At 35.3% G+C, this 12,102-nt stretch overlaps 1 protein-coding gene across 1 annotated transcript; it reads right to left on the bottom strand.

Moving 5' to 3' along the window:
- Positions 1-373: 373 nt before the first annotated feature.
- On the bottom strand, positions 374-2,619 carry LOC127095634 (uncharacterized). Its single transcript, XM_051034298.1, has 5 exons — positions 2,554-2,619; positions 2,251-2,463; positions 2,054-2,146; positions 540-863; positions 374-460 (listed from the first exon to the last, which is right to left on the bottom strand). Exons 1-5 carry the CDS (start codon positions 2,617-2,619, stop codon positions 374-376), a joined length of 783 nt encoding a protein of 260 aa, XP_050890255.1.
- Between the last annotated feature and the right edge of the window lie 9,483 nt (positions 2,620-12,102).

Genomic DNA, 12,102 nt, shown 5'->3' with positions numbered 1-12,102 from the left:
TTATCTATAGTATTATTTTTTTATAATATTTTTTGTTTTTAAATTATTATCTACTAAAATATTTTTAAATATAGTATCTTTTTTAAAATTATTTCTACTAAAATATTTTTATTTATGGTATTATTTTTTTGTAATATTTCTTTATCTTTTTATTTGATTTTCTATCACTTTTTAACGTAGTAAAATTAATTCCAATAAAAAAACATGTAATATCAAATAAGCATCATGATATCAAAAAAATGGTAGTTCCATAATCATGTCATGTAGTATAAAAAATCAAAAGAAGATATCAAATCATAATCTTATAATAATAAGCATCCTAATGCCAAAAATATAAGGGAACGTTCATAATCTAATTGTTTCATAGAAAAGTCTAATTTGTCCTTCTTGATGATCCATTATCTGCAATTCGGTAGCTAGACTCAGAAGAACGTCTTCCATCAGCAGGTGATTCCAATCCCTGAAAAAAAAATATTAAAATAATACTCTTTAAAATAATGCTCATGCAATTTAACTTCAAATGCATCAAAATGATATACATGTCTTCCACTAGAATTTTGCATTTGCATTAAGAGTTCAATTTCCTCCTTCCTAGCATTGTCCCTTTGCTTTAAGAATGCGATTGCCTCCATCAATTCATCAATTTTTGAATTATTTTCTTTAAGTGCATTAATTTCTTCTTGCATTTCCTTTATTTTTTCATTTTCTTCAAAAGAAGACGCTGATCTCGTAGATCTATTAATTTGAGATGGTGTAACTCCAAGTCCCATGCTACAAACATATCCATGATGTTCTTTTCCAAATACTTTCTCAAATGCCTCATTTTTAGACACGGAATCCTTAATTGCAGCTTGTAATTTTTCCTGCACATGCAAAAGAGAAAACTGAACTACTGTTTATATAATAAGGATAATGTATATTAGTAACAAGTTCCAATATATTGCACTTTCATACCAAATTATTTATAAAATACAAGTTCCAGTACATTACACTTTCATACCAAAGTATTTTTTAAATACATAGTCCATTGATTGCACTTTTCTCAACATAGTATTTAAGACCAACTCCACTATTCGCTGCTATATGTGATATGAGAATAGTGCATGCACTTTTCTAAACCCCCATTCCCCCATTTATGTACTATAGGAATTTATGAGTATACATATATATATATATATATATATATTATATATATATATATATATATATATATATATATATATAATATATAATATATAATATATTATATATATATATATATATATATATATATATATATATATATATATATATATATATATATATATATATATATATATATATTGATTTATATACTAATTTATGTACTATATGGTCAAAGAAAAACACATAAGCGTATTGAACATAGAAATTGAATACACGGAAGTTAAATATATTTTGAATATTTAAAAAGTAATGTCCATAAATGTGTTTCTATACCTCAAACAATACATTTTAAGTTGCTACTATTTCAGTTACTTGGAAATGATTGAAAAATGTATATCTTAAGTTGAAAAATGCTAATATATGGGAAATGAGTTTGATAGAATTACAGTGGCCACTTTGTTGTATGCTTATAATAGTACATAAAATTAAAATCACCACTAGGTTACTTAGTATTACAATGGCCACTCATTTAGTTCCTAAGTTACTTAGTATAGCACAACTGAATTTTCTAAGCATAAACTAAATATATCATGAGACAAAGTAACTATAGAAAAAATAATCATAATTTTTAACATAACTTAACCAGTTTTCAGACAGGTTCTCCCCACCTCTATGAGATGCCAAAAGATTTTATTTTTTTCTCAAACCTTAAGGAGACTAAGAAATATTTCAAAAGAATTAACTTGTACTTACATTATTATTGTATGCATCTTCATTGACAAAAGACCCGTTAGATTTTTTATGAGAAACTGCATATATTTCTCCTCTACTGTATGATCAGCCGTCTCTTGATTCGTACAAATAAGAACAGATATTAATAATTTATACTATTAAGCATACAATCAACAATATATAGATTTAGACATACCAACTCATGTTGCTTCCTTGCAAGCGACTTAGATCCAAGTGTATGCGGAGTCTTCAATTTTCCTCTATTCTGGGCATTTTGTTTTGCTATTCTCTATATTGATAACAAATAAAAACACGCGTTATAGATAGGAATAAGATACAATTCCTTACTTATATATTAAAAATAAAATTATACAAGTAAAACACTAATATTACCTGTGTTTTTTCTTTCCGCCTATATTGAACAAAAACAACCCAATCATTTTCCGTAATGCCTTTGCATTTTGGATAATTTTGAAGATTTTCCTCCAAAGTGAGATCCCATCTATAAAATATTTGAAACAATTGGCAACGACCATCCTTCCATTTCTTTGCAGCAGAAGCAAGTATGTAATATTTGTCATGCCCATCATCAACAACAAAATGGCGCTAACCATAAGAATAAAAATTAGTTGACAAAGCAAATAATAATCACCATGAAATTAATTTTAAAAAAATATAATTGTTTATTAATGATACCTTTATCTCTGAATCATAAAACTTTGTTTTTCTATCCACTGAAATATCCCTCCAACTCTCGAACATTATGGGAAAGTCTTTAAACATTCTAATAATTATTACCAAATACCCTGCTAACAAACCAACAGTTGGCCCTACTGCACGATGAGTCTTATCCCATTCAAGTATTATCTATGTTCCACCAGGTTCTGATTTTGCAACCAAGTCTTTCACACATAAACGTGTGTTTGAAACATAACCCTCCTCATCTACCACATAAAAAAGTAAACAAATTAATGTCATAACTCAACTATGTAAAAAAAAAATTATTTACAGATACTTTAACCTTAACTTACTAATAACATTTACATCCCAATACTCAGAACTAGTGACTCGAACAATATCTTCCGCCTCATCTTCTACCACAACATCTTCAGTCTCGTCTCCTACCACAACATTTTCAGTATCATCTCCTACCACAACATTTTCAGCCTCTTCTTCTACCACAACATCTTCAATTGTAGTTTGGATTGGCAGAGGGATTATTGTAGTTTGGATTGGTGTAGGGGTTATTGTAGTTTGGATTGGCAGAAAGGCTATTGATGATTTTTGAGTTGTCGTTGAACGTAGGCGCTTCTTGTTTACTTCAAGCTCTCCAGGTTGTACAAACCTCGGACGACCCTTCACAGACTAAATAAAATGCATCGGTGAATCTTAGTCAACAATCAATACAATTAATTTGTATAGAGTAGTATTGAGAATTTATTACTAACCGATGATGGTTTTGAAGAAGACGAAGATGATTTGTAAAGGGATTGAGAGAGTTTAGTAAGATTGAGAGCTTGCATCTTTTTTTGATTCTCTTCAATTGTTTTGCGGCGAATATCCTCATATGATGAATTCATTCTTTCACAATAAACTTCAATTGCAAGTATAGGTGATAAACAAGTCAGTACACTAAAAGAAAAATTATGACTACAAATTTAGTAAATATAACATAAACACAAAGAGTAACATAAATTATGACTACAAATTTAATAAACATAACATAAACACAATAAATTAAAAGATCAATTATGCAATAAAACATAGAGTAACAATGTCATATGTTGGTATTTCATTTCTATAACGATGAATAAACATAAAAAGTAAGAATCTCATACATTAATTAGGGATAAGAAACAAAAAACATAAGTTTCACACGAGTTACAAACAAGCTAGACTTCTTATTAGTAAAAAAAACTATATATTAATTATTGTTATCATTCGCCACTGAAGTTCCAGGATCATCATTAGAAAAAATTTGTTCCAAATTTTGTGATGGGTATGGCTCAATGGGTGTCATAATTTCATCATTTCCACCCATGTCATACAACTCTCTTGGCTTCAAATGAACAGGTATGCTTCATCCTTGTTCATTCTCATCATCCACATAAAAAACCATCTGAGCTTCTGACGCTTGAATGTATAGCTCATTATCTTCATGTTCCTCAATATGTAGTAGTCTTGCAAAGTTTATAGAGGTAAAACCCAACTTATCTATCTTAATGCCTCTTGGATTTGTGATATTAGCCCATTCACATTTAAACATGGGCACTATGAAGACATCATAGGAAAGCACAATAATGTCTATCAATCTTCCATAATAAGGCACCCCTCCAAATCTCATTTGGGTATCACTATTGCTGGAATAACTTTGTGTCCCAAACATGCCAAAAACTCCATTATTTTGAGTTTTTAAAAGATTGTCTCGTTCCAACGTTCGAAACTTGAACCCATTGACGTTGAATGCGGTAAACCTTTTAACTTTATCATAAGGGCCATGAGCAAGACTAATGAGGACATCTTTATCTGGTCCATCAATGTTGTCAAGATTGTTGCAAATCTATACACGACGCAACATCCAATTAGTCTTGTTATTAAAAAATAATTCAATACAAACATCTATTTTTGTACGAAAACTCACACGATTGCGGAACTGTAGCGGTGTATTCGTCGCTATATGATTTATTGATTAAACCATAAGCAAAGCATACAATGAATCGAGTCGCCACCGCACTTTTATTTATCCTAAGGACTGGTTAAAAAGCGAACAAAAACCTAAGAAGTTTTACACGTAGAAAACTAATGAAAAGATCAGAGAGTCTGGGTAAGGGGTAAATTACGCAATGGGAAGGTGTTAGGCACCCATCACGTCCTAGGTATTCCTAGGGAGCCCTTTTCACACTTGTTGTATAAAAATGTTTATTTGATTTTGACATATTGTGCAAACATGAATGGGATGATGAGAAAAGAATATACAAGTTAGTTATTTTTGTGTTCGAACGGATGAACCCGTTGCCTACGTACCTTCCATCAAAGGTAAGGATCAAAACGCCGTAGTTCGGCTAAAAGATTTCCAAAAATTTGTGAGTTCAATTTTAAAACACAAGCATTAAGGTTTTTCATTACCAATGGGAGAAAACTCAACCAACATCAACAATCCACCATGCGAGGACGGCTTCAACACACTAGTGAGGGGTTAACCCTATAATAAGTATGGAAGACTTACGATCAACTCACTAAGGATAAGGTAAGATTTACATCAACCACTATGGTAATTGAAACCTAAGGCTAATGCATGAAAACATTTTAACAATGGACAAAGCCAAAACAATTGAATGGGTGAAGTTAATTGATTATGATTATTCATAAAATATGGTCAAGGTATGATTAAGATTGATTCAAAGAAGTGTTATGAAAAGTGAAGTTTGAAAAGTCGAGGACTTATGGTCCAGGTTTCTAATTTGAAAAGACATGATGATGTTTGCACAACAAGTCAAAGTTTTTTGAAAGCAAAGTGTGAAAAGGTTTAGGACAAAGAGGGTATGGATGATGGAATGTAAAACTTCTTAGAAAGGTTCACCTCTTGAAATCATATAGAAGATGATTCAAGTGTGTCCTTAGGAATAGGCAACAAAGCAAGTAAACGAATAAAAGCAAGGTGATACTGGATGCCATCAATGGTCTTATACCAATCTCACACACAAAAGCGGATATCGGATACCAATAAATGGGTTTACACCAATCTCCTAAAACAAAACAATGATACCAGATGCCATCAATGGTCCTATACCAATCTCACAAAGCAAAAGCGGATATCGGATACCAATAAATGGGTTTACACCAACCTCCTAAAACAAAACAATGATACCGGAAGCCAATAAATGGTCTTACTCCAATCTCACAAAAGCAAAAGCGGATATCGGATACCAATAAATGGGTTTACACCAACCTCCTAAAACAAAACAAAACTTGGATGTCATATGCCAATCTATCTGGACTTATACTAACCTCCAAAGGATGATCATAGGAATACAAATGCCAACAACATGGACTTATAATTGCATCCTCACATACAACAAACAAACAATGCACTAAGCAAAGAGGATATGAGTGACCAAATGAAATGGTCTTACACTCTATCCCTTCCAAATCATAGGAACAATGGCCAATGAATGGACTTACTGTTGTCCTCAATGGGTAAACCAAACATGGATCACAAAGATATGCAATGACGATCATGCAATAATGAACAAATTAATGATGATAAATGCACAAAGGCAAGCATGCAAACATGTACAAATGCAACAAGCAATCAATCAGACAAAGTCATTTAGCACCCACTATAACCAAACAATTAGGCTCAATCAAAGGGTTAGACTTAAAAAGTCAACTGGAATAGGGTCAATGGCGCTCTTAACCTTGACATTGAGAGCCAAGGTGAAGCAGAGGAAAGGATATGAGGGGTGTGCCTCATCGCTCTTATCCCTGGTCAGGGAGAGCATTGAATATCAGAAGGTGTGGGAGTTCAGAAAGATGGAACTCTCTCCACAAGTTAGACTCGATAGATCTTGGGCTTTTACTCACTATGCATCAACACAAGTGGTGTGAGCAAGGTGAGTGACTCACAGAATAGTAGGAGATAGGCTACATATCTCTTTTGTCTACCAATTGCCTCACATGAGGCCTTTACCTGCTTGGGGACAAAGTTAAACAATCACAAACATTGCCTCTTAAGGAGGACTTCAGACAGTTGCCTGGCTAAATAACAAGCCAGGTCTTCCAGACTACATGGAGACAAGAGAGTCTACCTCAATGCTTAAGCAAAGCAAAGCAATAGCAAGTTCTTAAAGGAACTAAAGCGACTATGGTACCTGAAATCAATCAAATATAATCAGAATCCCAATCACAAAGTCAAAACAGACAGCATAAGAACCAACAGACAACACAATCCTTCACATGTGTAAAGCATAAACTCAAAGCAAATGAGTTAGCATCCTACAAAACAAACCAAGTTAGTTCATCACAATCAATTAAACTAAACTCAATCAACTTGAATTAAACTCCTTAAAGCAAATTGCTTCTTTAACCTGAAAAAACAACTCAAATGTGAGAAGTAGGACCACTAGGACAAGCCTAGGGTCAAAAGGAGGTGAAAAATTCAAAACAGCAAGTAAAAATTGATCAAAACCAAGATTTATCAAATAAGAACAAAGTCTAATTGGTCCCATGTCAAAACTATACACCAAATCCATTTCATACACAAAACATGTCAAACTATATATTTTGGAATCACATTGGAGCAAACAGAATGATCACAATCAAACCAATATCAAAATAGCTCAATAAATTCCAGGAAAATTCAAGCTCAAACAGAACACATTCAATGAGCAACATATCAAATTTCATGCTATTTGGACCAGAAGAAGTAAGGAAATTAAATTCATGAAGTCATGACATGCAAAATGAACTCAAACAAGGCCACAAATCATGTATCAACTTTAGGCAAGTGTAAAACAGAAATGACATAAGATAAATGAGTCACTCCAAAGCCAAAATGGAATTAAACATGTCAGGAACCAATCCATAAAATTTCAGCTTCATATGATAAGGCATGAAAATTTCACAAGGCATGGAAGTTTGTCACTCAAGAAAAATCCAAAAATGACCAAACAGCAAATAAAAATATCAAACAAATAGGAAATTGATCAACAAATCCTTCCAAAAATCATGCACAAACTAGACATACATATGTAATCACATGCAAAAATCCAGAGCAAATGGCATTCAATAAGCATGGAAACAAAATTCAAGAAGTGGACATAACCTAGTGTGACACACATTGTCACACTCATAAAGATCACATCATATCTCCAAATCCAAAAATGCAAAATTAGCAAACCATATACCAAAATCACCAGGAAAGATTCTAGATCATGCATATAAAATTTCATGCATTTTGGATAAGGCATCATTATTTTATGAATGAAATGGCAAAACATATACACAAAGCATACATGATCAAAGTCTCTAGACAAAATTAAAAATCAATCAGGCACAACTTTTATTATCATACCTAAAAAAAACTAGAGAGAAATTGGAGATGAATGCAAAAATCCTCACTCAATTTGGATCATCCATGAATATTTTGTGATTTTTTGAAGTTAAATCTAAAAATGAAATAAACATTCAAGAATTAAAATGAAATCTAAATGACCGCGTGGCATTTTGGTAATTATGGTGGCGCCAGGACAAAACGCTCCGTTTCATTAACGGAGGTGTCAGCGCGTGAGTGGTTAGCGGAAGCGGGAAACACAATTTCAAACTCAAGGCATGGCAATGAAGATCTGAACGCGAAAGCTGGAACGGAAATCGCAGGTTCATCGCGCGCTCTTGGTGTTCATCATCATCATGACTTTTTCTCACAAAAACTATCATGCCATATATGGATCGAATCCTCATTCAACCTAGATCATGAATCTAACAATGATTTGGCCTAAATCTAATCCTCATTCAACCTAGATCATGAATCTAACAGTTGACCACATTTGACTTTGCTAGGGTTTTGGTTGACTGAGCCATGCTTTGATGAATTTCAAGCCTTTTTCTCTTGAGTTCTTGATACCAAATGATATCACAACTCAAATGAATCTCTTATGAATGATCATGGTGCCCAAATTCTTCAAGAATGGCCACCATCCATTGCTCAATGAATGATTTGACTGTTTTGACCTAGTTTGCTTCAGCTGCAAGTAACATGGTTAGATGACAATATTTTTGTACTTTTGGGTTAGTAAACAAATGAAAAGCAATGATATACAAATGCTAAACATGCTTGGTGATCAAGAATCACACTCACAAGACAACCCACCCACTAGGAGGGGAAACAAGGTGCACAAAGATCCTTGAGGTAATGATATGATATGATATGATGTCTTGAGGGATCTTAGGGCCAAAAATGGGGTCTTACAGATGCCCCTATTTAAGGTCATTCTAGCCGGAGAAGTGAAGTTTAGAAATCTTCATCTCGACGCGGTAGAATGGGCTTAAATAACAGTAATGAGACGAATTTTGGTCCCTAAGAGACCTCATGATGCAAATGTATGCATGCAAAAGACACAAACTCTGCGGGGATATGGTTCACACAGAAGAAAAGACGATCCATCAGAGTAGTACACTCACCAGGCACAGAGACTCTAACAGGACTCTCATGGGGATTCTTATTGGGGGATAATAAAAGAAAAAGAATGCGTGAGCAGGACACGACTCCGCTTTGGGGAAAACAAAACTGACATCACATGTGCAAGACACGACTCTGATTAGGGGATAACAGAAAACAGACTGGAGACCTTACTGGGGAAGCAAAGGACTCACCCTTGGGAGAGAAAGAAATTCCAAGGGAACACAATCCATTGGAAAGACTCAAGCTGACTCATATGATGCATGTACTGGGGAGAACACCAATACAGCAACACAAATAGCAATACAACTCCGCCGGGGAAATCTAGAAAAGACTTTCCAGGGGAAGCCAAGGATGAGATGTTACCGGTATAAGGGCAACAAACTCAGGAAGAATGAATATCTAAGACGGGTATAAGGGTGAGACATATCAATCGACCAACATCTGAGAAAGACCTGAAAAAGGTACATAAACTCAGGGAAATCTAACTCCACAGGGGACCAAGGTCATAATAGGGAGCAAAAAGGAAGGAACACCAGGGATGCCGAAGTATATAATAGGTGACCGACCGAAACGTGAATTGGTATATATGCCAAGACACTCATCATCCTGAAGAAAGCTAGAAAAACAGACTTGTTTATAGGATGGATATTCAATTCCACAAGGAATATGAATCTTACTCTACGGAGAAAACAATCAAAAGATTGACTCAAGAGTGCATGAGACATATTATTCATTACCGGCAGACCGTGAATAATATACTCGAAAAGGAAGAGACACCAGAGATACCGAAGTATATAATAGGTGACCGACCGAAGACGTGAATTGGTATATATGCCAAAACATTCATCATCCGAAAGGAGGGCTGAAAAAGCAAATCGACTTACAGGATGGACATTCGAATCCACAACAGGAAAAACGAATCTTACTCAAATGGGGACACAAACCCAAAGAGCGCATGAGATATAATATCCATTATCGGCAGACCGTGGATAAGAATACTCGCATGAGATATATTATCTATTACCGTCAGAACGTAGATAATAAACTCGCATGGTAAGAAACACCAGAGATACCGAAGTATATAATAGGTGATCTACCGAAAACGTGGATTGGTATATATGCCAAAACACTCATCATCCAAAACACAAACTGGTTAAAGGATGGGTATTCGATTCTACAAAGAATACGAATCTTACTCTATTGGGGAAGATCAACAAAGGATTCCAACCAAAGAGTGAAAGAGATATATTATTCATTACCGGCAGACCGTGAATAATATACTCAAAAGGAAAAGACACCAGAGATACCGAAGTATATAATAGGTGACTAACCAAAGGATAGACAATCGATACCAAGCATCCGGGTAAACGAAAGACAACTCAAAGAGGATAAATTGCAAGCATCCGGCAATTATCCGAACAACAAATATTCGACTCCGCAAAGGGAAACAACGAATCTTACTCGACCATGGAAACACAAAAGGCTTCGACTGAAGAGTGCATGAGATATATTATCCATTACCGTCAGAACGTGGATAAAATACTCGCATGGAAGATTATCCACAACCGGTTACTGGGTTAACAAAGGATAAATCGACCGAAAAGAAAGGCATCGGGATACCAACCAGGTATATAATGATGACCAATCAAAGGGAGCAACAATCATTACCAGGCAAACGGGTAAATGACCGGCGATCCGCTGGGAATGAATTGCAAGCATCCGACAATTATTCACAGGGACTGGCTGGGGATACATTGATAAACAATCAATGATCCAGGGAACAAATCACTAGCAAACGGTGAAAAGACCCACTGGCAACTTCAAAAGGGATAACATTGCGAGCATACGACAATGATCCAGAAGACAACTTGCTGGAGATAAATTGCTAGCAACCGGCAATTATCCACAAGCAAAGAGGAATATCAATCATCGAACAACGAATGAAGATAACCACAAAGAGTAACCATCATCGGTTAGGATGAACAACAAGGTTAACTCTGCAAAGGGGAGAAATTAGGGTTTACAACTACCGAATACGGGGTAGAGTACCAAAAATCTGGCTGAGGAAACAAGAGGTTAACACTACCGACTACTGGGTAGAAACCAACGACTCAGCTGGGATAAAATTGCAAGCATCCGGCAATTATCCACTCGTACCATAAGGCACAAACTCCGCTGGGGAGAACAATCAACATGGGATTTACAACTACCGAATACGGGGTAGAAGACCACAAACTCCACTGGGGGTAGGGTGAATGAAGGCCAAATACTGAGCACTTATTCAACTTATACCACCGGGAAACACAAATTCTGTTGGGGATAAAAACCACAACAACAGAAAATCCACCATCAACCAGAATGAACCACAAAGGTTACCTCTGCTAGGGGAAAAAAGATAGGACTTACAACTACCGAATACGGGGTAGTAGCCATACTCTGGTGGGAATAACCACAAATTAGGGTTTACATCTGCCGGATATTGGGTAGAAAACCACCAACTCTTGCTGAGGAATAAAAGGTATATAACCACAAATTCCGCCAAGAAGCAAGGAACATAGGACTTACAACTACCGGTTACTGGGTAGAGGCCCAACAAAACTCCGCTGGGGATAAATGACTTGATGCCGGTTACTGGGCACATCATTCATTTCTTCCACAGGGAAGCGCAAGAAACAGCTGACACAACGCCGATTTGGGATTGATCCGAAAAGACAGACTGAATCAAAACACGTCCTATGAGGATATAACTCAATAGGAAAATCCATCCCAATATATGTGTTGGGAGGAAACGGAAGAAACCGTCATCCACGAGGACATATCTCAGTGGGGAACTGCAGAAGGAAAAACAGACACTTTCTGCTTATGGGCTGACTCTATATGGAGAGATTTAAACACCCGACCTCTGCTTAGGGAGATCTATAAAGAGATCTATATCACCCATAGCAGTAGAATAACAAACAAAAGATATATGGCAAAAATGCAATATGTATATCTGAATGTTTTATGACTATGCATGAATATGCGTACTTTATGTTTGATGAATGCTGACAAAACAGACATATCTA

The sequence above is a fragment of the Lathyrus oleraceus genome, chromosome 6, assembly GCF_024323335.1.
Source record: "Lathyrus oleraceus cultivar Zhongwan6 chromosome 6, CAAS_Psat_ZW6_1.0, whole genome shotgun sequence".
NCBI lineage: Eukaryota > Viridiplantae > Streptophyta > Magnoliopsida > Fabales > Fabaceae > Lathyrus > Lathyrus oleraceus.
This window is presented reverse-complemented; position numbering and strand designations above follow the sequence as displayed.